Here is a 26,480-nt window from a genome sequence, read left to right on the forward strand (position 1 = left end):
GACGCTCCTCATCCAACCTGACAGAGCTTGGGAGGATCTGCAGAGAAGAATGGGAGAAACTCCCCAAATACAGGTGTGCTAAGCTTGTAGCGTCATACCCAAGAAGACTCAAGGCTGTAATCACTGCCAAAGGTGCTTCAACAAAGTACTGAGTAAAGGGTCTGAATACTTATGTAAATGTGATTTCAGTTTTTTATTTGTAATAAATTTGCAAAAAATCTAAAAACCTGTTTTTGCATTGTCGTTATGGGGTATTGTGTGTAGATTGATGAGGAGAGCAAAAAAAATAGTTTAATCATTTTTAGAATAAGGCTGAAACGTAACAAAATGTGGAAAAATCAAGGGGTCTGAATACTTTCCTGTAGAAGCACACTAGCCCACCAATCAAGATAGAAGTTAGCGAGTTGGGAATCCCTAAGAGAGAAATACCATATTCAGAGACTGTCGCTGTAGTGTCTTAGCTCTTATTACTAATGGATATAATAAGAAAGACTCTGAATACATGGAAGTGAACTGGAGCCTCACATTACTAAAGCTAGTTAGTAAAGAATAACACAGCACATGATCAATTGTGCTCCGTTCTTAAAGGGGACATCAGTAATTAATAGAACATAACAATCACCATCCCAAAATGTATTATTGTGAAAATGAAGATGTGTGTCAGAATGGGACTTGTCCTTTACCTAGCCTGTAATCACCTACCTAGTATGGTTTTATAATTCATTATCTAGGCCTACAGCAGTTGTGTAATGTTTGGGGGCCAGGGTTAAGGTTAGACTTGACTTCCTTTTACCTATTGTCCTTCTCCACTATCTTTACCTTTGTGATGAAGTTATGCGATAGTTCTAACCGGGACTTGAACCCAGGACCTTGTGAAATCCGAACCCTTTGACAAAATCTCTATGTGGGCTTGGGTTAAGGCCACTACAATATTAACACTATTTCTCCATTTACTCTCTCCCTTCCCATTCCAAGCTCCTTACGCTCCTCTCACCCATCCACTTCTTCCACCTCTTCCTCTTCTCTCTCTCTCTCTGGTGTGTGATGGCGCTGTGTGTGTGAGCCATGGGCCCCTCTCCGACCACCCTGTCCAAGCTCAAGCTGGGGAAGCTGCGTGTGGTGCGCCGGCGGCTGCTACAGCGCTACGAGCACCAGCCCTATGTCTCGTGCCTGGCCGGCCTCTACGGCTGTCAATGGAGACGCTACCAGAGGACCCGTGCCACACCGGGAGACTGCTGCTGCAGCAAGGTTAGAGAAGTCAGGGACTGTGGTTTTACAGGGTGGTTTAATAACCTTGACAGAACAGAGACTATACTCACACACACACACACTACAACAATGTACTCTCTCTCACACACACCCAGCCTCACAACGTGAGTCAAACACACACTCGCTTTCTTTATCTCCCTCGCTGTCGATATCTCTCTCTAGCATTGCTTACATCATTTGTACTGTCACGGTTTTACAATCATTGTTAAGCCAATGAGGAGCTTTTTCCTCGCATTCCTCCCTCTCCTCAGAGTTCAACGGGCACGTCGTAAACTGTATGGAAAGCATTCTAGGGTATAAATACATACAGTGAGTGTGGAAAGTATTCAGAACCCTTCCCTTTTTCCACATTCTGTTACGTTACATCCTTATTCTAAAATGGATTACATTTTTTTTTTTATTTGAAGGCGTCTGAATACCTTCGAATGCACATTCACACGTTTTGAATTTCCCAGCCCCGTGAAAGACTAGCACGCTTCTATGTTTTGTAAGATTCTTCAATGCTGCAAAACAACAACTTGCTGTGTGACATTCTAATCATTGAATAATGGTAGCCCAGACTTGAGTTGTTTACCTCGTGTTGGGGTCAAACATACAAAGAGAAGTGATCAGTGTGGAGGAGGTTTTGGCTCTGTCCTAAATCGCTGCCTTGCAACCAAAATGTTGTCGGTCCAATCCCAATCTCTGTTAAATTCTTGGTAGTGTACATTTTCAGGCCAACAGTATATATGGGTTATGAATTTGATATGAAGTCTGTGGGACTTATTGTGTTTCTCTATCCTGCAGTTGGAGTGTGTCAGCTTTGCTCTCCTCATCATGACTTTCTGTCTCACGCTGGTCTTCCTCTACTTCTGGAGTGAAGCTCAGAATGACTACAATGATTTTGACTGGTAGGTGTGCTAGTATGTATTCGTAATGTATACACACATCTAAGTACTTTATTAACAAGCACGCAAATATATAAATACTCAAGGGCACACACACAGACATTATACACACACACACTAACAACATTACCATACTGTATAGTCACGACTAGTGTCTCTGGTGCTGACTGTTAACTGCTGCACTCTGCTTTCTTTCTGTGTGGCTCTTGCTCTCGCACTCTCGTGTGATACACACACACACACACACACAAACACACACACATTTTCTCTCTCAACTCTTGTCATCCTCTCTCTCCCCCCTCTCGCTCTTGCTTTCTTCCCCTTTTCTCGCCTTTCCAGGTTTAACTTTGGGAACCTAGGATTCTGGTTCCCCTGGTCTGTGGTGTTGCTGGTCATCGCTGCCGCCTTCTTCAGCTACGTCACTCTGCTGCTGGTGAGGGGTGTATTTGTGTGTTTTTTTGATTGAGGGGTGTATATGTGTGCTTTTTTTATTTGAGGGGTGTATTTGTGTGTTTTTTTGTTTGAGCAGTGTATATGTGTGTTTTTTTTGTTTGAGGGGTGTATTTGTGTGGTTTTTTGTTTGAGGGGTGTATTTGTGTTTTTTTTTGTTTGAGGGGTGTATTTGTGTGTTTTTTGTTTGTTTGAGGGGTGTATTTGTGTGGTTTTATGTTTGAGGGGTGGTTTGGCATCTGTCTGATATGAGGTATGTGTGGTTTGAGTTGTAGCTGTTGGCTGTGTGTCTGCTGTCAGAGGGACAGAAGCTGTACCTATACTGGGGCCACAAGGTAACGTCCTCGCTCCTTTGAACTTCCTGCCTACTTCTCTACCTCATGTGGCCTATCCATCACTTTGTCCTTATGGCCCATAAGTTGTATAATCATCCCATCCATTCTTCTGTGACAAGATGAAATTAATGATTTTACCTAGAAGAAATTGCTGACTGCCTGGTATAAGAAAACTTCAAATTACTGCTGTATGCTGCAGATTTATGGATAGATCCTGAAAAAAGAAGTGAACATTAATTGTGCTCAGCTCAGTTCAACGTTAGGTGAATGAAGTGCTCCGTAGTGTGAATATGGTATGGTGCTAATGGTTGTATGTTGTCCTAATTCTGGGTGTGTTGCCAGATTGGCATCCTGGTGACTCTAGCCTTCTCCATTGTGGCCACAGCAGTACTGTCTGACCTATGGAGCAAAGAGTGGACCACTCTCCTCCTCTCTTTCCAGGTGGGGCCTCCCTTCTTTCATCTATATAGTCATCCCTATCTCTTTATTCTCTGTCTTTCCCACACCTTCTGCAATTTGTTTATGTTTTGAATAGGTGACGGCACCATATTTGCATGTGGGAGGAGTCTTGTTGATGACACTGCTATCCTGGCCAATAGCCTTACATTTCTTCCGCATTAATAAGAAAGGTGAGACTGAGTAGGTGGGGCATGTTTGAGCAGCTGTATAAATAATATGCAAATTACAGAGTAGAATTAGGCAAATACTGACATCATACCTAGGGCAAGGATGGAAACTTCAGGGAGGTTTTCTATCTCAATCAGAGGAGGCTGGGAGGAGCTATAGGAGGACGGGCTCATTGTAATGGCTTGAATGGAATCAATGGAATGGTACCTATAGCTCCTTCCACCAGCCTCCTCTGATTTCAAACGTATGATATGTCTGCATATAGTCAATACAGCGGTAGATATTCCTGTTTTGTTTGATTTGAATTATTTGTTTTACAAAATGTGTATTCTGGTGTCATTTCTTTGGTCTTAAGGAAATGAATCAACCAGAAATAGATATCTGTACCCCATAATAAACCGTGTGTGTGTGTTCCAGTAGGGCGGACGCTCATCATGGGGCTGTACCTGGCGGTTCTGTGTGCCCTCTACTTGGTGCCCCTGGGCATGTACTCACCCTGCCTCAAAAAAGAGGGTGCTCTGGGCCCCGCTCCAGCCCTAATCGGGCACAGAGGGGCACCCATGGTGGGTAGGCCTGGTCAGCAATAACATTAATGCCAACCCATTCTTATCAACTATTTTCAAAATTAACTGGCTGGAAATGACTATTTATATAAGTTACATAACATTGAACAACATAGCAGTGACATTGTATTGGTAGTAGTAGTTGAAAAATAGCGCCACCACGTGGTGGTCTCCGATAGAGGTGTCGGTTTCGATAGGTGCAATTGTCCCAGAGTCCCGGTAAGAGGACTGATAATGCCTACCAGGAGACAGGGATAAACTCACACTTTAATGCCACACCGAACGGACAGCCACACAGCAAGCAAGAAGAGGAGACTAGCTGTAATGTTAGTGTATAGTGGTTTTCTGTACGACAGAAAGAACAGCGAATATATTGTAGCGACCTGCACAGACAGCGGTGTGTTATGTGGTAGACTATTAGTGGGTTGTGTTGTACTTACCAGTGTTCGCGGGGTCCGACATGCCAATCAACCTGCTATCTGCCAATCACGGGGATGCCTGGAATGTTCTGATGCCGGGCATCCTGGTGTTTGGCGGAGTGGCGTGGAGGTGGGTTGGGCAGGGCAGGGGGATGGAGCATTGGAAGTTAAGACCAGGTTTAGCCATTGTTCTCTCTATTACGTCTGGGCTTCACAAGAGAAGGTCACGGTTGGCTTGTGGGGTATCTTTCGTTTATTTGGCGTGGGCTACGGCCAAACAGTAGCCTGTGTAAAGTTGGGTTAATAAACCATAAATTCGTAAACTCAACCCTCTGTCTGGGCAATTGTTCCTTTATGATCTTGTCTGGTCATTACAATATATTACAACAGAGTGATGGCAGTATTGGCTATACAATAGTAATAGCAGTGATGCAATATATACAAATCAGCAATGGCATAGCAATGGGTTAGTACACAATAGTAATGGTTGTAGTAGCGTTAGCGGTGCTAGCAAGGTAATATTATTGGCTGGTAATAAATATACAGTAATACACAGGGGTTAGTAAGCTAACATGCTACAAAGCAGTAATGCAGGCGAACAGGCTACATAGCACAAATGGTAGCATACTGTAGTAAGGGCTAGAATAGCATAGGCAGTATAAAACAGGATGAAATTAGTGAATAGCATAGTATACAACATGTACGGGGAGCTAGCATGCTAGGCTAGCAGGCCACGGGCTAGTAGGCCTAAGGCTATAGATAATAACACACAGTAGTATGGACAGTAAGGCCAAGTTAGCATCAGTGTTAAAACTACAAAGGCTAACATGCTAACAAGCGGCCATGTTGAATGTGGCTATGACCATATCAGGAAGTGACCGGGTCGCTAGTTTGCTGAACTGATGTTTATGCCTGCTATTTATCATCTGTGCTGGTAGCGCCTCTGTTTAGGATAACTATGTTAGAATCATGTTTATGTGTATTAAATCTCAGCTTGCTCCAGAGAACACACTCATGTCCTTTGAGAAGGCAGTGGAGGCTGGTGGGGAAGGTCTGGAGACTGACGTCACCATCAGGTCAGTGGTGGTTGTCAACTCTCCTCACACCCTGTCCATCTTGTGTACCTTAGCATGTCCCAACATTAGTCTATCTCACCAGTCGTGGGTATTATGAAACAAGCTTGCTATGCAAGGTTAACTCAACATAGCTGGTGAGCTCATATCATCAACAAGCCATTGCCATCAGGTTCTTTCCCATGTTTGTCCTGGGCATTTTTATTGGAGTAAAACATTTATTGAAGGAGACTTTGACATACCTGAATAAATTATAGATAGATTGATAAAGTACCTGGGTCTCTTTGACGGAGTTATCGTGATGCACTTCAGTCAACTCTGTAACTGTCAACTCTGCAATGGTCAACTCCATAACCATCAACTCAGTAACTGCCATGTCCTCCTCTCGTTGCCATAGCTACGACGGGGTGCCCTTCCTGATGCACGACCGCACCCTGAGGAGGACTACCAACGTGCAGAAGGTGTTCCCCAACCGGACGGATGCCCCTGCGGCCATGTTCACCTGGGGGGAGCTGGAGACCCTCAACGCCGGGGACTGGTTCCTCTATGTGAGTCACCAACCGCCGCTGTGGTAGTACCTCAGGAAGACTCAGGGTCACGTAAAATAAGCCTAGTCTTGAACTGCTTTTTAATAAAGATCATGATCATTTCGCTTCATGGACATGGTATGATGGGATACCAATGGAAGTAGTTACGACAACATAATAAGATGATGGATAGTGAAGATAGACATTTTGTCACTACACCAAAGTACTATTGATGGGGGTCGGGAGGTTATTGATTGCTCAACTCCAATTGGACAACCAACGACTTTATGGAATACAATGTGATATTACATTGTCCCCTGCATTGCGCCATGCAATATGATTTGCCATGATGCCAAAGCATTCCGTATACTGACTGTCTCTCTACCCCTGGTGGATCTGCAGCGCGACCCGTTCGGCACGGCCTGGTCTCTGGGCGCCGAGGACCGGGCGCAGGCACAGAACCAGTCCGTGTGCACCCTCAGGGACATCCTGGAACTGGCAGCCCAGAGGGGCAAACAGGTGATCTTTGACCTCTACCGGCCCCCTCGGGGCCACCCCTACAGGGACACCTGGATCACACGCACCCTCGAGGTCATCCAGAACGAGTCCTCCATCCACTCACACCAGGTGAGGGCACTGTGGGACGATGTTATAAAGAGACGTAGGGTGAAGTTGCCCCTAGGTGCTGATCTTGGGTCAGTTCATCATTTTCCTCACTAATGGTTAAGATTAGGATTGGGGGATGGGAAGCTGATCCTAGATCTGCATCTAGGGGAAACTTATTCACTATGTGTCAGTGTTAGGGGCCTTCACTGTCCAAAAAGTTGGACCCGTTCCGAAATGGATCTGGGGCTTTCCCATCTGGACCCGATATGCATAAATAAATGTTGACAATATAGAGACTCGGTCCAAACAAACTTGAGGAAAACTAGAACCATTCCGTATAGACTTTTATATAACTTTTGCCCCACACGGAGGCTCTATGACTGTAGCCTATTGCCTCTTTGATGACTTATGATTGGCCAACAACAACAACAAGCTACAAGCGGCACTCTCGTGAAAAGCAAAGAGCAGTAGCATAAATTATACAATTTCTCTCTATCTCTACTGCAGCAGTCGCGTTCTGATCTATATGGGTCCTTCCGGGATAGTCAGTTAAAATTACACCTACTCGAGACCTGTGACAATCACAGGAGATCTGACCCAGACCCGTGAAATGTTTTCTAATTCTAGATTCGATCCCGCTCGGGTCTCGGATCGGGTCTCAGGTATTCGGGTACAGGTGGATCCGTAAAGACCTCTAGTCTGTGTGTGTGTTCTCTGTGTGAATGTGTGTGTCAGGTGCTGTGGCTGCCCCCAGACCTGCGGAGCCTGGTCCAGAAGATGGATCCTGACCTCCAGCAGACCTCTGGGTCCTGGGGTCCAGTGGAGGAGCTGCAGCAGAACCACATCGTCCAACTCAACCTGCACTACAGCTCCATGTCTACAGAGATGATCAGGTGTGTCTGTGTTTGTGTGTGTATGTCTGTGCGTTAACTGGCTATGTGTTTGTTCATTATCTGTGTGTGTGTGTGAGGTGCCTCCCCCAGTGAGTATGCGGCGGCTAACATCAGCACCAACCTGTATGTGATCAGCCAGCCGTGGCTCTACTCTCTGGCCTGGTGCTCCGGTGCTCAGTCTGTCACCACCAATTCCCCACAGCTCCTCAACAAACTCACCAGACCCCTGTTCCTCATGGTGAGAAAAACAACCTGGGACAAATACTTCTGCATCCCAATAATCTATCTTTTCACAAGAAGTGTGCACTTGTTTACTACTCTCCACAAATGTAAAAACATTGTATTTTGGTGTAGGTATGAGCTAGAGGGAGTATCCATCATACTGGTATTTTATACTGGTAATTTTCTTTCATATCCACGAAGGGAAGTGAACAAGTGCACACTTTGAGAGAAAGGACTGATTATTGGGATAAAGGGCCCAAATGCAGCCTATATCCTACCTTCCTCGAAGTATCACAGATCTAAAATGATTTGGATTGGTGAAAGTAATACACCTAGAGACGATGGTTGTCTGTCTTTCTTTCTCAGACTCCAGATGAGTACAATCTGATGTGGGTCCTCACCGACGTGGTGTCCTTCATCCTCATCCTCATCATCTTCATCTTCCACTGGTGAGTGAGCCCACCAGAATACAGAGAGCAAGGGTTGTCATAAGCTGCCTTTTAATATGCCTACATAAAAAACATAGATTGGTTATGTGATTGAAATTTAAGCTTCGGGTGAAGGTCGGTATGTTTTGGATATAACGGTGATGCCACTTCCTGTAGTGTCCCTTCCTGTCGTGTCACTGCTTGTAGTGATGACTGTAACTGTGTTGGTGACAGGTGGCGAGAACGAGGCTTGGCTTTCTGTTCGGGCAGCAAACCCACACTAGAACACGGCACCTACAGCAAGTTCAGGACAGGTGAGTTAGAGGGTGTCGGTAGGAGATACCCAGTCTTTGCTCCATGGCTAGCTTTGGTAACATATGAGATACATGTACACACGCACACTAACCCCATATAGCAGGGAACATCAATTATATTGAGCGGATGGTCAGGGGGCCGGAGCATAATTACAAATAATTTGTAGACTGGGCTTCTTGCGGTCAATTTGCAAACATATATAATAACACAAAATACTTTTAAACCTTGCTTACATTTGTATATGACATAGCTTATATCTCTCTATTATGCGTGGGAATTCAAATCACTTGGAGTTGATTTTCTGGTGATTTTACAGTCTTTTATGTCCATCAATAAAAATAAATAAATTACTATTATTATTTTTGCTCAGAAAACTTGGGGGGGACAAATAAAAATCACTCGTGGGCCAAATTCCGCCTGCGGGTCGCCAGTTGGGGAACCCAGCTATATAGGCTTAGAACAGAGATGGGTTGAAATGAAAAAGACAATGTATTACATGTATTACTTAATCATTATTCCATATGAATGATAATGACCTTTGTCAACCACTAACCGCTAACCTCATCCCCCTGACAGAGATGAGTGATGTGTGGTCCGTCTCCAGTGTCAACATCCTGGGAGAGCCTGCTGGAAGCCCTCTAGCCACTGAGCCTAACCTGGCAACCGTCTCAGAGCACTGAGAACCAACCAACCAACCAATCTCCTCTGCGAGGCTCAGTTCAAACAAACCATTCCTCCCCCTCACTCTCACCCTGGCAACACCCCAGGGCCCAACCTGGCATCTCACCAGGACCCAACCTGGTAACCCGGGAGCTCAACCTGTCAACCCCTGTAACTTTTAGTGAGAATGAGAAATAGTTCAATGATGTGAGGCCTATCTGAGCTGTAAGTGGCGCTGATGTTGATGTGTCACTTGCAGAAATGATTTCATTGCATAGAAATGAATCCGTAAATCCCAGATTAAAGCTCACACAGCCTCAAGGACCATAACCAACTCTTCACACTACAGACACCCTCTGATGCTGGGAAGAGATGACTACACTATTGAACCAGGCCCATGGAAATGGATTACTCACTGCATTAATATAAGAAGAAAAGAGACCTTCCGCTGTAGATATTCTCAATTTATTTTGCCCTCCATGGGTTCCTTTCCATTTCAGCAGCCACTGCAGTGTTGAGTTACGTGAATTACAAACACTTTACCATTTCCTTAGTGTGTGAGAGTAGTGGTCGATAAGATGTGTGTATATGACCAGACTGGAGTTCAATTAGTACGTGTTTGTTTTCTTTCGAATACTTATGCTGTGTGCTTGATTGAGCTTTCCTGGCATTTAGGGAACTAATGAAGTAGTCACAAAAGTGCAAACTCCACCCATCTGGGATCTGGCACTCCAATCAAATGGTCAAAGTATTTCAAAGAAAAATGAATACTATTAGAACCCAGGTTTGAATATGACACGATGATTCTGTTTATTTCTGGAGATAAATGAATGTGTTTGATTGTAGTCTACGTTTATAAGCGTTTATAAACACTTTTAGAGTATTAGGCGGCGTAATGAGGTGACACCCAGAGAACCTGGCAACATACTGTATAATCACTGCAACAACATAAACAGTGACCTACTGAGAACAATTAGATTATGTGTATTTCCATGGTCCATATTGAGTTCATTGTTTTTAACCAATTTGTTTAGTCTTTTCAACACAAATGAAAATCCTTCTGGCAAGGATTAAAAAACAAAATGTTATACAATGTTTAGTCCTTTTGGCCAGATTATAGCAGAACTCTTACATCTCCCTACAGTTGATTCTGCCTCAGATTAGACAACAATGCAGAGTAAAGCTATGTGAATAATGCCAACTTCAGCTCTGGTAGCTAAGAGAATGTTTTTTCTAATAATTACTATTAAACCTGTTAGATTCCTTTATGACTGACGACATATTGATGAGTAGCTCATCACAAAGCTACGGTGGTCCTAAAGGGCAAAGTAGCTTTTAAAAGCCACCGTACAAAGCCTTAGGAATACCTACAAAAGAAAAGTCTGTTCAGCCAAAGAATCACAGTATAGATACAGTACTAGTCTGATTTGTCATCTACGTATGACACCTGTAGTGTTCTCTTGGTCGTAAGATTGTCTTCGTTCTACTTCTATCTGTTTTAGAGACATTTAAGAGCTGTGTGTTGTTTTAGTTACTCTTCCGATTGTAACAGGATGACATATCATATTAAAAGACAATTTTCAAACATGCCAATTTGTAATTTTATTGTCTAAACGTTTCAATGTTGTCATTTTGTTAAATTCCCATTCTGCGTTAGACATATTTGCGTTCCTTAGTGTGAGATTTGCAAAGTGCCTAACAATTCTCATGCAAGAAAATAAGAGGCCCTGCTAATCCAGAGTTAGAAGACCGGCAACAAATGTCCAAAATTGAGCTGAGAGGAAAACACTCAGTTGGCTGTGATAGCCATTGTATTTAGTATGAGCCTATTTCCCTATGAAGTCATTTTAAACAATGGCATTATTGAGAGGGGTGAACGCGACTTCTAGCATAAACATGATCAGAAGTGAACTGAACATTTTGTTCTGTTTAAATTGGTTTGATTGTTTTCTTATTAAATGGAGTAATGCTGAAATAGGCTCATTAATCTTTTGGGGTGCTGAACATTAGGCATTAAAGGAAATATGTCATTTCTTTATTGACACCAACATATTTGGTTACATGGACCAACATTCACAAAACAAGAACAGTTTGAGCTAAATTAATATCCACTATACAGAACGGCACACAACAATGTAAATAAGGGCTCTATTCAATCAGATCTCCTTTAGTCCACATCTGCATAGCGGTTGTTTTGGCGGTGTTGGAGGTGGAACTGCATTAGAACTGTCAAATCCACAAGCGGCTCGTGGCATTATACCTAAAGTGGACATTGCCATTGGCTGCACCGATTCGCATTAACAGAAATCCCATGCAGCCTTGTTTACAAGGTCTAACGCTAGAATGTGAGATGTAATCTACACCTCCATTAGGATGATAGAAATCCTCATTATCAGCTATCACACCATGTAAAGGAACTACTACCTAATTTATTTATTCTTCATATAATGCAGCTAACTGGATTTTGTCAACTCCTTCAGACACCATTAAAGGCATTTTTCATTTTTTTATTATAGTCCAACAAGTGTTTATAGGCCTTGATTGTTTAATTCTAACATTAGATTATTAAATATGTAATACAACTCTCCAAACTAGCACAGCAAATACTTCAACAGTTTAAACATGTGTTGCAAAACAGTGATTAAAATACTTTTTCAGAATATTGACAAAATAATCGACCTTGACAAGCCACTGGTGACAAACAGTGATTAAAATACTTTTTCAGAATATTGACAAAATAATCGACCTTGACAAGCCACAGCAGTTTGATCTCTCCACTGGTGGAGTTCACAACAGATACTCAAAACGGACATATTTTTGCTTCAAAAAACAAAAGTTCAATACAAATATTTGTAAAATATGGAAAAGGATTCATTTGAAAATCCCCCCCAAAACATAACTTTGCAGACCATGAGTGGTCCTGTTGCACTACATGTAATGAGGACATGAATAAGGGGACCTTATGGTGTAGTTGACCCTGCTCATTCCGGATTAATTTACGGAAATCTGACGGAGTTAACCAAATCTCCGGACACATCTTTTAGTAATATCAGTTTTGAGAGAAATATTCTTTAACGTTAGAGGGCTATTGCAAGAAACTACATAAGAAAATGTATCAGTTAATATAAATTATTGCCTGTTTTAAGAATTGTAAATAGTTTTTGGGAGTTTTTGAAATTGGGATCCTTTGCGCCGTACAAGGGCATTTCCAGGCATGTAATGAATAGTAATAAAATTCCAAAACAAATATTTTCCTTAGGTAATTTGGCTCAAATAATGCAACAAAATCAATTGTTTCAAATATAAAAAAATTAAAAAACTTTCCCTGCCAGGCAAGGATAGTCCCGGCTGTCAGCAATCCCTGAGATAATTTCCTGCTATTCTACACATTTTGCCATGAGGCTGAGAAAGAATTTTGCAATTTGAAAGCTACACTGAACAAAAATACAAATGCAACTTGTAAAGTGTTAGTCCCATGTTCCATGAGCTGAAATAAAAAAAATCACAGATATTTACCACACACAAAAAGCTTATTTCTGTCTGTAATAAAGCCCTTTTGTGGGAAAACTCATTCTGATTGGCTGGGCCTGGCTCCCCAGTGGGTGGGCATGGCTGCAAAATGGGTGGGCCTATGCCCTCCCATGGATGTACCAATGCCCAGTCATGTGAAATCCATAGATTAGGGCCTAATTCATTCATTTCAATTGACTGATTTCCTAATTCCGTATGAACTGTAACTCAGGAAAAGCTTTGAAATTGTTACATGTTGCGTTAATATTTTTGTTCAGTATAATTCAAAAAATGTTTTTCATGGCTTATGACGTGTGCACGGAGGTGTGTGCGATGCCTGTGGGGGTGACATCCTGCTTACAGACATAAACAATAACATAACTTTAATATGCCAAAACTGGCACATTTCTGTATGTATATGATACTGTATTTTGTCATTAACCAGAGTTCACCTTTAATACTTAAAAATCATTGATTGCGCAACAATTTTAAAAAGCCAAGTCATATGAAACAGAATTTATTTATAGAATACATTTGCTTCAATAATTAATTAGGCAAACAGCTAAATATGTGCTCGTTAGAAATATCACATGATTAAATATTGTCAACTTTCCACTGAAGGTTTTTACAGTGATGTGGTATACACACAGTATGCAAAGTCCTAGAGACAGCTAATGTCCAGAGGTCAATCTAACTGTACTCATCAAATGTACTTCATCAGTACTTGAAATGTACTAATAACACTGATTACTGTAGGTATGAATAGATATTGAAATAAACTATTTAGCCTGCCTATGACAATAAGGGAAAATGTTGAATTAAACCAAAATAGATTAGCGATCACACATGAGATATATAGTATAGACAAGCCTTAGTTGTATAGTTTTAGGCCCAATGTTAATAAATCACAAAATTGGACTTAGACATTTTATAAACAAAGCTCCTGATTAGTTGCCATGTAACAAGTTGTAATTGTTGGTTGTGCATTTGAGTATAGGTCAAGTAAAGGCAATTGGTGATTGTTAATTAAGACAGGACCCAAGATATAAACCAACATCTGACAATCAGTCAAAACATTGTCATGGCCAAAACATCAATCAAAAATGTCAATCGTCACAATTCCCACTGACAATACAAAAAGAGAATTCTAGTCGCAACGCCGCTATCGTGCCTCCATCCCCTTAACCAACGATTCATGTACATTTCTTTAACACAAGTGCGTGGAGATGCATTATATTCATCCAATGTCTCAGACATTGCATTCAGACGATGTAGCAGCATTGTGCCTGTAGTCCTGAGATGAGCAGTATCAGTAGAATAGACTCATAGACCAGAGATTCTCAAGCTTTTGCACTTTCCACTCTCTTTCATCCACCATTTTTGGGAGGAAATCAGTCAAGTGCATCTCTCTCTGTGTGTGTGTGTGTGTGTGTGTGTGTGTGTGTGTGTGTGTGTGTCATTGATTTGACATGTTATGGCGGAAGGGTTGTATGTATCCCTCTGTTTTAATGAGACAGTGTTATAGATTTGAAAGCCCTCGAAGCCTACTACGCTCAACAGCGGTATCAATCACTTTACAGTTCATTTGATGTTTCCACGGGAACCGCGCTGTTTGGTCATGGTGGTCAGCATTTGGCTGATGTAAGAGGTCAGGAGGTCATCCATCTTGTAGCCCTGTGGTCACACAGACAAACCAGTTCAAACCAGGTCAAAAGGTAAATTCATGTTTTTCCATATTTCATGGTAGCCTATGAATCAGACCCGTGTTCAAATATGTGTATCTGTAAAATACTTTTGCATGCACTTGATTGAGCTTGCCTGGCGCAATGGAGCCAACAGAATAGTCTCAAAAGTGAAAACCTGGTCAACTGTCACTCCAAGACGGCCTTATCAAACACTCAGCATTTAAACCCAGGTCTTTCATGCATTCATTATTTCGAGTTCCACAAAGCTACAGAACCTCCGATGTATACCATAAAAAGGCTTTTCTATCTGCATATAGGCCGATTTCAGGCTAAGACAATTACTATGATTTTTGGCCACATGACACCTACAGTCTAGTCAAGTGTGATTTAAATGAAACCCTATTTTTCACTTCAGCATCTTGAGAAGAATTTGGTTAATAGACGGGTTGGTTGTTAAGCAACAAAGCCGATGCGTGTGCAACTATGGGGCAAACAGATGGGGTTGGCTTTGATCGCTGAATACATGTAAACTACATTTTGTCTCTAATCTTTGTTGAAAACATAAATAAAGTTGCTCAATGAGCACAATGTCTTTCAAATACATCGTTACAGTTGTTGGTTATCTAGCTAGCTAGGAAATGTTGCCATATTAGCATAGATGTTATATCAGCCAAAACACCTCAAAACAAGACATGATATCAAGAACAAAATCAAACGAGCTAAAACAAGCCACCAGCTGGCAGTTTCCGGTCATTGTTGCTATCATTGTTGCTATCTGATATGTAGCTATCTGGCCATCCAGAACCACAATAACACACAGCCTTCTTCCCCTTTGAGGCGTGCACATCATTTCACGACATTGTCAGCTAACCTGTCTATACAGTGCATTCGGAAAGTATTCAGACCTCTTGACTTTTTCCACATTTTGTTACGTTACAGCCTTATTCTACAATAAAAAATAAAATTAAAAAATCCTCATCAATCTACACACAATACCCCATAATGACAAAGAATAAACAGGTTCAGAAATTTTTGTAAAAGTATTACAAATAAAAACTGAAATATTACATTTTCATAAGTATTCAGAGCCTATACTCAGTACTTAGTTTTAGCACCACTGGCAGCGATTACAGCTTCGAGTCGTCTTGGGTAGGACGCTACAAGCTTGGCACACCTGTATTTGGGGAGTTTCTCTCATTCTTCTCTGCATATCCTCTCAAGCTCTGTCAGGTTGGACAGGGAGAGTCGCTGCACAGTTATTTTCAGGTCTCTCCAGGGATGTTCGATCGGGTTCAACCTGGAGCAGGTTTTCATCAAGGATCTCTCTGTAATTTGCTCCGTTCATCTTTCCCTCGATCCTGACTAGTCTCCCAGTCCCTGCCGCAGAAAAACATCCCCAAAGCATGATGCTGCCACCACCATGCTTCACTGTAGGGATGGTCCCAGGTTTCCTCCAGACGTGACACTTGGTATTAAGGCCAAAGAGTTCAATCTTGGTTTCATCAGACCACACAATCCTGTTTCTCATGGTCAGAGTCCTTAGATGCTTTTTGGCAAATTCCAAGCAGGCTGTCTTGTGCCTTTTACTAAGGAGTGGCTTCCGTCTGGCCACTCTACCATAAAGGCCTGATTGGTGGAGTGCTGCAGAGATGGTTGTCCTTCTGGAAGGTTCTCCTATCTCCACAGAGGAACTCTGGAGCTCTGTCAGAGTGATCATCAGGTTCTTGGTCACCTCCCTGACCAAGGCCCTTCTCCCCCGCTCAATTTCGAGTCTCATAGCAAAGGGTCTGGCTACTTATGTAAATAAGGTATTTCTGTTTTAAATCTTTTTTCACTTTGTCATTATGGGTTATTGTGTGTAGATTGATGAGGGTAAAAAATAATGTTATACATTTTAGAATAAGGGTGTAACATAAACTGTGGACAAAGTCAAGGGGTCTGAATACTTTCCGAAGGCACTGTTTGTGTAGAGGGTGAGGAATCTAAAATAGGCTAGCCCTAAATACGGTATACCAACACTGCCTGAGAGCCATTGACATCTCATGTCATGTCAAATTGTGAGTGTTGAAATGTCCAGTAGCTCACCAGTGAGGTCTCACACAGCAGCTTGGTGCCTCGGACCATGTTGCCGATGGTGATGTGGAAGTAGGTGTTTCCACTACTCCAGTTGGAGATCTTAGTGAACGGGTGAGTCGTTAAGATGTCCTGTTCAGGTTGGAATTGGAGAAATACACGTTTAGCACACACATACACAACTTCCATGACACACACACACGCGCACACACGCACCTTTGACTTGGGGTCGATCAGGCTGACACCATGTTTGTTTATTGCTATCAAGAGGGTCTCTGGGAAGTTTGGATCAGTGGTTTGCTGTTGAACAGGAGAACATCTGTTAAGTTGTAAGTGGTATCTTTTAAATCTATAACGAACAACTTGAGTTTGTGAACTATTTTTTATGAATCATATAAATAAATACTGTGATTGAGGCAGACGATAGGTAAATGTACTGTATACACTGACAACGATAATACATAAATAAAACAACAATACATCAAAAGAAAGTAGCAAGGAATTCACAGCAACTCTCTGAGCAGGTCAATAGCAATAGTCCATGACCTGAGATAGAGTTGAGTTTTCCATGACCTGAGATAGAGTTGAGTTTTCCATGACCTGAGATAGTTGAGTTTTCCATGACCTGAGATAGTTGAGTTTTCCATGACCTGAGATAGTTGAGTTTTCCATGACCTGAGATAGTTGAGTTTTCCATGACCTGAGATAGTTGAGTTTTCCATGACCTGAGATAGTTGAGTTTTCCATGACCTGAGATAGTTGAGTTTTCCATGACCTGAGATAGTTGAGTTTTCCATGACCTGAGATAGTTGAGTTTTCCATGACCTGAGATAGTTGAGTTTTCCATGACCTGAGATAGTTGAGTTTTCTGACCATTGATCAAGAAAAGTTATTTGAACAAAAACCTCCTAACGTACCAAACAGCTCTCAAATGCACACGGTAACTCTAATGCACTAAAGAATAACCCCACAAACAAAGATCATTCTGCCCCGGTTCTGCACAATAACATGAATTCATACAGAAATCTATACAGCATTCCTATATACCTCTTTACCTTGACTTCAAAGAAGGCAGAGCCAAATGTAGGCCACTTGAAGATGACTTTGAGGAATGATAGCTTGGCCTCCTCTCGAGTCTTCCCCGACTGCTTGTTGAACAACGCCACTATGGACTGTGAGACAGAAAAACAAGCAGCAGAGTGTGTGACCAAATATGATTTAAACCCTGGTTTCTTATGCACTCCCACTGACCTAAAGCTTAGGCATTTATTTGAGAAGCTAGAGCAAGTCTTTAGGTCTCGGGCAAGGTTACTCTTCACGCAAGCGTAGTTCACTGAACTACTATACCTCTGCTAAATTAGCACAAAATCCTTGCTCAGACAATTTAATTAGCATGTTGTTTATATATATATATTTTTTTTTATACTTTGTTTTTATTGTAGGAACACAAAGAAAGTACAAATAAAGTAAAATAAAAGAACAAAAATGATCTGGCAGTTACAGTGCACTTCATACCTTCATCATCATATTAGTTACATTAGCATCTTTGAATTAGACCTTTTCCAAGTATGAAACCCATTTCTCCCAGTATTCCTGACCTCTCTCCTGTTGAGTTCTTAAAGCAAAGGTCATACGCTCCATGTGGTGTATTTCTTCTACAATGTCTATCCATTGTGTCACTGTGGGAGGGTCTTTTTGTAGCCATTTCCTAGTGATAGCCTTTTTACTGGCTGCCAGTAGGACCTTCAAGAGGTACTTTTCTCTATTGTGTAAGTTATCTGGTATTTCACCCAAGTACAAAGAAATGAATGTTTGTTCTATGTCAAATCCCATTATTTTTCCAATGTTAGATCTTATTTCTCCCCAGTAAGTTTCGATTGCGGTGCAGGACCAAAAGATATGAGAGTGGTCCGCCCTCAATAGACCGCATTCTCTCCAACAAGGGTGTGGTGAGCCAGTCTGTTTTGATTTCAGTTTAGGTGTTATGAAGAAACGTATAACATTCTTCCAACATAATTCTCTCCATGACCTTGAGTTGGTGGAGCTTTGTTGAGTCTCTAATATGTTCAACCATGTTTCATCAGTTATTTCAATGTTAAGTTCGTCCTCCCATTTCTTTTTAATATAGTTTGTAGAATGTTTCTTTGAGGATTGAATACCCAAGTAGAGATTTGAAATCGTTTTTTTGTTACTCCCCAAGTTGTATGCGTTAGTGAATACTTGGATTAATTTTGGAGGTGCTCGAGGGTCAGTCACTTTTATCTCCCTTAAGAAATAGTGTCGGACTTGTAGGTATCTGTAAAAATCTTGTTTATCCAAGTCATGTTTTTTACTTAAGTCCTGGAAGTTATCTAGGTTCCCATTCCTTATAATTGTACTGAATGATGTGATGCCTTTCTGCGTCCATTGTTTAAATCTGCTGTCCTGAGTTGCAGGGATGAAGTTGGGGTCGTATGCGGGCCAACTCAGCAGTTTGATCTCTCTGTCTAAATTATTTTGCTGAACTACCCTAAACCATGTCTTCAGAGAGAAATTAATCCACTGATTTTGTCTATTGTATATTTCTTTTACCATGTCCTTATTTCCCAAAACTGACTGTATGGGTATCCCTGTCAAAGTAGTCTCGATGTCTTTCCATTTGAATTCATATTCTGAATTGCACCAACAAACCAGGGGTCTCAATTGGGCTGACACATAATAATCTTTTAGGTTTGGTAAGGCCATACCCCCACAGTTTTTTGGTAATTGTAATGTTGTATATCTAGTTCTTGGTCTCTTACTGTTCCAGATAAACCTTGATATCCGTTTATCCCATTCCCTAAACTGTTTAGGTGGGATTTCTATGGGCAGTGATTGGAACAAATACAATAACCTCGGCAGGATGTTCATTTTGATTGTTTCAATTCTACTACTAAGATCTAAGGGAAGTGAGTTCCACCTGTCTAGGTCATCATATATTTTCTTGTTGATGTGATCGTAATTCATGCAATAAAGTTTGGGTGTATCTTTTGGTAGGTATACTCCAAGATATTTAATGGATGAAGAGGTCCAGGTGAAGTTATACCTATTCTTCAGCTCTTCCTGTGGGGTATAATTATATACTAGGGCTTGGGTCTTGTGTACGTTAAGCACATACCCTGAATATGTTCCAAATGTTTGTAGAACATCCATCAATCTAGGTACGCTTGAGCCTGGGTCTTTAAGGAATAACAGAACGTCATCCGCATACATGCATATCTTATGTTCACTGTCTCTTATTGTTATTCCCTCTAAGGTTGGGTCCTGTCTTATTGCCTGTGCTAATGGTTCGAGGTACAAGGAGAAGAGCGTGGGTGAAAGATTACAGCCTTGTCTTGCCCCTCGCTCTAATTTTATCGTTCGTGTCAAATGTCCATTTATCTTTATTCTAGCGGTCGGACATGAATACAGTGTTTTGATGCACTGTATCACTTCTTTGTTGAAACCAAATCTTTCCATAACTTGGAATAGGTAATCCCATCCCACTGAATCAAATGCTTTTTCTGCATCTAGACTGATTAATATTGCACTTGTCTTATTCTGAGTAATGTGGTCCATGACATGTAGTGTTCACCTTATATTGTTCTGTGTCTGCCTATTTTGTATGAAACCAGTTTGATCTCTGTCAATTAATTCTGGGAGTATGTTCTCCATTCTTTTGGCTATTATTGATGCATATAGTTTATAATCTGTGTTAAGAATTGCGATAGGTCTATATGAACTGCATTCTTTCTTATCTTTACCCTCTTTTGGGATTACAGATATGATGGCCTCTCTCCATGACGGTGGGAGACCACCCTCCCTCAGAGTCCAGTTAAAACAGGCCTTAAGTAGAGGTGTTAGTTGTTCTCTGAAGGTCTTGAACCATTCTGAAGGGAAGCCATCAGTGCCTGGAGACTTGTTGACTTTTTGTTGAGATATTGCTTTATTAATTTCTTCGGTGGATATTTCTAAAGTTAGTCTATCATTTTGCTCTGTCCCAATTGAGGGGAGATCAAGTGACTTCAAAAAGTGCTCTATTGTCTGTGCATCTGCCTTCTCTGGTTGCTTGTACAGATTTGTGTAATATGATTCAAATGCATTCTGTATTTCATCTAATTTGCATGTGATCTTTTTGGTTTTGGGGTCTTTTATTTTAAAAATGGTATTCTGTGCTTGTTGTTTCCTGAGTCTCCATGCTAGTAATTTGGTTGCCTTTGAGCCTGCTTCATAATATCGTTGTTTCAGGAACCTAAGCTTTTTCTCTACTTCTTCTCTATAAATCTGGTCAATTTCCTGTTTTACCTTTTGAATCTCTCGTAATATAAGAGGGTCTTTGTATTGACTATGAGATCGTTCTAAGTTTCTTAGGGTTTCCTGTAATTTCAGCAGTTTCTGTGCTTTAATCTTTTTCTTGAGAGACGATGTGGCTATGATTTTTCCTCTAATAACCGCCTTAGCTGCATCCCACAGTATAGCAGGAGATACTTCCCCATTATCATTATTCTCCAGATAGATGTTCAATTCTGTCTTTATTGATTCCTTGAATGCTGGATCATTCAGCATGCTTGTATTAAGTCTCCATGTAGTATTTCTTGGTTTGCTATCAAGGTGTAGAGTGAGGTAAACTCCATTATGATCTGATAAGTCGCTCTGCCCGATCCTACAATCCTTAAGCCTGTGTCTATCTGCACTGTACATAAAAAAGTAGTCTAACCTGGAGTATTCAGTGTGGCGGGCTGAGTAAAAAGTTTATTCCTTATCGGTCTTGTGGGTGTCACGCCATACATCGAGCAGTCCTAGATCCTGCAGTATCCTATTGATCTTTTTGGCAATTAGGCTCATTTTCCTATTTTGATTTGTGCTGTCCAATTTTGAGTTTAGAATTGTGTTAAAATCCCCTCCACAGATAAGAGTGCCAGTGGTTTCTGTGGCAATTAAATCAAACACCTTCCTATAGAAGACCATGTCACTCCCTGGGGGTGCGTATACATTAAATAATGTAACTTCCTTGTTATCCAGTTTACATTTAACAAGTATAAATCTACCCTCCTTGTCTTTTATTTCTGACATAAACTCAAAATTAACTGAATTTGGGATCAAGATTGCAACTCCCCTTCCACCCATTTTGTAAGAAAAAAAAAAAGTGTTCCTATATCCCATTTTCTTGAGTTTCTCGTGTTCAGGTGTGGATAAGTGAGTTTCCTGCCAGAATAGTATGTCAACTCTCTCCCGTTTCATCTTTGCTATTACCTTACTTCTCTTGATGGCACTCCCCAGTCCGTTTACATTGAGACTTATGACCTTAAATTCCCGATGATGCATCGATATAAATAAAAAAAACTGTGCACCGTATCTGCCTGCTTATCATGAACCTAAAAATGAACGAAAATTCAAGAACGATAATAAAGTAAACCAAAGTGGGAAAGTACTTTGGTATTTGGACTCCCATGTCAGAGGACTGTCTCTTGCCTCTGGGGTTTGAGGGGATGAGCCTGTCCGCAGGATGGGCCCCTCGCTCAGATATGAAAATGCGTGACGTAGTCACAAACAAGACCTGGTGGAAGCGAAAATAATAAGGGCGCCTATTTCGTCGCTTATACACATCGGTTAATTACAAGTGAAAACTATATTGGTCATGCGTGCATATCATGAATCCTCCCCTTGATATGCCCTTCTGTCGCCCCGTTGTCAATGTGTCATTAATCCTTAGCTAATATATATGTTATTAACGTGACGCTACTTAATGTGTTCATAAAGAACACATGCTTTTGGGTACTCACCCTTGTTCAGCATTGGGGGAAAATAGGGGAGATATTTTATCTATTGCAATGTCAACCGTAACAACCCAAAGTCTTAACAGCTGCGGTAACTATTAATTCTGTTAAATCCGATTCAGTGTCTTTCATCTTCCCGTTGGAAATGCCTGAGTCTCTCTCGGATGTGAATGTCCTCTCGCCGAGATGGTTTCCCTCTTTCTCCATGACCTTGCTTGTTGACAACGATCCATGGGAGAGCCTGCTCGAGTCTTTCCGCTGGTGATGTCGCCTTTCTCCTGGCGGTATACTCCACTGGGAAGCCCCTTGACTTCAGGTCCTCAGCCGCCTCGTCTGCATGCTCGTATGTAACCGGGCCATTTTTCAGAAATACCCGCATTTTTGCCGGGTATGGTGTTTGGAAGCGAATACCCTTCTCTTTAAGTGCTTTCTTAAATGGGGGTGTATTCTTTCCTTCTTTTCAGTATCTCTCCCGCGTAGTCATGATCAAAGAACACTCGTTGGCCTTGGAAGTTAACAGGTTTTTTCCAGGTAGCATGTAAAACTTTCTCTTTGACTGAGAATTTTAGGAACCGTATTACTATGGATCTTGGTGGGGCGCCGCTGGGGGGTTTTGAGGCCAGAGCTCGGTGTGCTCTCTCGATTCCCAGGTCAGTGTCGTCGTCAAGTATGTCCTTGAATAGACCCTCCACGAAGTTGGGCATAGAGTCTTTTTCTGCGCCCTCTACTACGTTATAAAGTCTAATGTTGTTTCGACGTGAGAAACCTTCGAGTTCTGTCACTTTTGCCTGTAGTGCATGTTGGCTTTTCAGTGACTGTTCAAGTATTTTCTTGACTGCGAAGTTCCATGTGTCCATTTCCCCAATGCGCTGTTCTGCGTCCCCCATTCTTGTAGATATGCTGTGAAGTTCTAATTTGTTTTCTTCCAGTTTCTGGTTAATGTCCTTCTTGAACTCATTTAGTTCTATTCTTACATCTTCTCGAAGTTCCTCTCGTAAGCCTGTGAGCGCCTCGCGCAATTCCTCCTTCATCACCTCACGAAATGAGGGTTCTTTTGCTGCTGCTATCTTATTTGCGCTAGCATTAGCCATTTCGGGTTCTTCGACGATTATATCTTCTGCTGTCTTGTTACGGGCTGTTGTTGTAGCTCCACGACCTTTTCCTGTTTTCCCCTTTTCCATTTTGCGTAAGTTATTATAATGCTCAGAGTAAATATTTGAATTTGGGGGGGAAATTCCCAACCGATGTGCAGTACGAAAAACTAGGCAGCCATTTCCTAAGTTGCGTCACCGGAAGCCCCTGTTTATATATTTTTGATGACACAATGACTAGGACCATGGCCCCCGTACAAAAATGTATTTGTTGCGGCAAACTTCCCGTAAGTTTGCGGCAAATTTGATGGAAACTAAATAGTGTGCCACGAAATCAAGTTTAAAGTTTTATTAGTCGTATGTACGGGATACAAATGATATACACCGTCCAACGAAATGCTTACTTGTAGTGTCCTTCTTGACAATGCAACAACAATAAGAAATAATACAAGATACGAATATGAACATAAAGTAAATGGCTCCGTAGAATAGAATAAACATTTTAGCATTAGTATAGTACAGAAAGGCACAATTATAGTCTGATATTTACATGTGTTTTGGGGAAGGGGGGATTGGGGGGCAAGTGTTTAAATTGTGCAGTATTTAGCAATCATAATACGAGTCTGGTAGCAGCAGTTGTGATGTGTGTGTAGCATGAATGTATATATGTGTGTGTGTGTGTATGTACTGTATGTGTGTGTGGTGGGTGCATGTGTGTTAAGGTGAGGAGAATCAGAGCAGGTGGTCAGTCCAGTTCAGTGTTCAGCAGTCTGATGACTTGTAGATAGAAATGGTCCCGGAGCCTGTTGGTATCAGACCTCATGCTCCGATACCGGTGTGTGTAGGCTTCTTGATGATGTTGCGGGCTTTCTTCATGCAGTTTCGAGTAAATGTTCTGGGTGGGTGGGAGCACGGTCCCAGTGATGTACTGGGCCATCTTCACCACCCGCTGGAGGGCCTTTCAATGCACTGGCACCACAATGCAAGTTCACCTACCTCCTCCGTATAGGCTGACTCGTCATGGTTGGTTATCAGGCCTACAACCGTGGTGTTGTCAGCAAATTTGATGATGCAGTTGTGGGGGAACAGGGAGTGCAGCAGAGGGCTGAGGACACACCCCTGGGGGGTCCCTGTGTTAAGAGTCAGTGTGGAGGAGGTGTTGTTGCCAATACTCACAGCCAGTGTTCTGCCCGTCAGGAAGTCCGGCATCCAGTTGCAGAGAGTGGTGTCCAGATCCAGGGCTCTGAACTTGGTGTCGAGCTTGGAGGGAACAATAGTGTTGCATGCTGAACTGTAGTCAATGAACAACATTCTCACATAAGTGTTCCTCTTGTCCAGATGTGTTATTGGCCGTGTGAATAGCGATGGAAATGGCATCTTCTGTGGATCTGCTAGAGCAGTAGGCAAATTGGAGTGGGTCCAGTGTGCCTGGCATGCTGTCCTTGATGTGGGTCATGGCCAGCCTATCGAAGCACTATTTGATGACGGGGCGATATTAATTTTGGTATGTCACCTTGTTTTTCTTGGACACTGGGACGATGGTGGTCTCCTTGAAGCAGGTGGGGACTACAGCCTGGGACAGGGACAGGTTGAAGATGTCCAAGAAGACGCCCGCCAGCTGGTCAGCAGACACTCTGAGGACGAGGCCAGGAATGCCATCTGGGCTGGCAGCTTCATGACTATTCACTCTTTTGAGAGTTCCTCACGTCAGCCTCGGAGAGTGAAAGCACCTGGTCCGGAGCAGCGAGAGTCTTCTCCGATGGCTCGGTATGGTCTGCCTCGAAACAAGCATAGAATGTATTAAGCTCGTCTGGGAGCTATAAATGGTGCCAGAAGTTTGCAAATGTTTGCCACTAGTGGTGAATCTGCCGCAATAATAATACTTATTGCCACTAGTGGCAAACAGTTCGCCAGACCCCAGCAAAAATCTGATTTTTTCTCTCACTACTTTCATTTATCTGCATGTCCAGCCCTTATATTTTGCCCTACAATGAAGTGTTTTAATGTTTATTTTCAGGACAACCAGGGCTACAAGTAGAACACAAAAAAATAAGGTCTGACAAGCAAAAACCTGATAAAAAAGAATTCAGTAAGTACAGAAATTGTTTGCTCAGCGGGAAATGAATATCCAACTAGTTAGTGACAACCGTGTAGAGTTTGGAGTTTGTGACAGAAACAATGTGAGCTTATAGACACTATGTCCTGGGATTTCCTGGGATCTTCTATGTAGAAGAACTCCTTACCTTCCATCTACTCATGTGTGGCTTATGAGCGTCACAGAGCAAAACAGCATTACATGTTCGTGAGAGTCTCAGCTTTTCATAGATGAGCTCAAACCATTCAGACTTTACAGATGTTTTTGTGAAAAGAACTGTCCCTGGACCCCTTCGGGATCCACCCTCACAAATACCACTCTAGCTCAGACACACAATGTTTAAAAGGGGTTAGAAGTCCAAAACGCGGAGACGAGTTAAACATACTAAGGTCAATATCCCTATGGTGTTCACATGCACGCCTCCAACTCAATCATCAAGTTTGCAGACGACACTACAGTGGTAGGCTTGATTACCAATAACGACGAGACGGCCTACAGGGAGGAGGTGAGGGCCCTCGGAGTGTGGTGTCAGGAAAATAACCTCACACTCAACGTCAACAAAACAAAGGAGATGATCGTGGACTTCAGGAAACAGCAGAGGGAGCACCCCCCTATCCACATCGACGGGACAGTAGTGGAGAGGGTAGAAAGTTTTAAGTTCCTCGGCGTACACATCGCGGACAAACTGAATTGGTCCACCCACACATACAGCGTGGTGAAGAAGGCGCAGCAGCGCCTCTTCAACCTCAGGAGGCTGAAGAAATTTGGCTTGTCACCAAAAGCACAAACTTTTACAGATGCACAATCGAGAGCATCCTGTCGGGCTGTATCACCGCCTGGTACGGCAACTGCTCCGCCCACAACCGTAAGGCTCTCCAGAGGGTAGTGAGGTCTGCACAACGCATCACCGGGGGGAAACTACCTGCCCTCAAGGACACCTACACCACCCGATGTCACAGGAAGGCCATAAAGATCATC

General features: G+C 42.2%; 2 protein-coding genes across 2 annotated transcripts in view; one reads left to right on the plus strand and one right to left on the minus strand.

The window, feature by feature from the left end:
- Window positions 1-2,072: 2,072 nt before the first annotated feature.
- Window positions 2,073-10,810, plus strand: LOC120043877 (glycerophosphodiester phosphodiesterase domain-containing protein 5-like). Its single transcript, XM_038988482.1, has 14 exons — window positions 2,073-2,159; window positions 2,496-2,589; window positions 2,882-2,941; window positions 3,284-3,382; window positions 3,477-3,570; window positions 3,989-4,131; window positions 5,544-5,626; window positions 6,021-6,171; window positions 6,553-6,777; window positions 7,492-7,653; window positions 7,744-7,887; window positions 8,238-8,320; window positions 8,534-8,613; window positions 9,191-10,810. The coding sequence occupies exons 1-14, from the start codon at window positions 2,086-2,088 to the stop codon at window positions 9,292-9,294; spliced, it is 1,596 nt and encodes a 531-aa protein (XP_038844410.1). The 5' UTR covers window positions 2,073-2,085; the 3' UTR covers window positions 9,295-10,810.
- A 3,555-nt stretch (window positions 10,811-14,365) lies between these two features.
- LOC120043878 (unconventional myosin-VIIa-like) overlaps window positions 14,366-26,480 on the minus strand; it is a 75,125-nt gene continuing 63,010 nt past the window's right edge. Inside the window, exons 45-48 of the mRNA XM_038988483.1 lie at window positions 17,598-17,714; window positions 16,759-16,842; window positions 16,555-16,674; window positions 14,366-14,458 (exon numbers count right to left, since the gene is read on the minus strand). Coding sequence (XP_038844411.1) covers window positions 14,366-14,458; window positions 16,555-16,674; window positions 16,759-16,842; window positions 17,598-17,714 — 414 coding nt within the window. The remainder of the gene's footprint in view (window positions 14,459-16,554; window positions 16,675-16,758; window positions 16,843-17,597; window positions 17,715-26,480) is intronic.

The sequence above is a fragment of the Salvelinus namaycush genome, chromosome 3, assembly GCF_016432855.1.
Source record: "Salvelinus namaycush isolate Seneca chromosome 3, SaNama_1.0, whole genome shotgun sequence".
Taxonomy (NCBI): domain Eukaryota; kingdom Metazoa; phylum Chordata; class Actinopteri; order Salmoniformes; family Salmonidae; genus Salvelinus; species Salvelinus namaycush.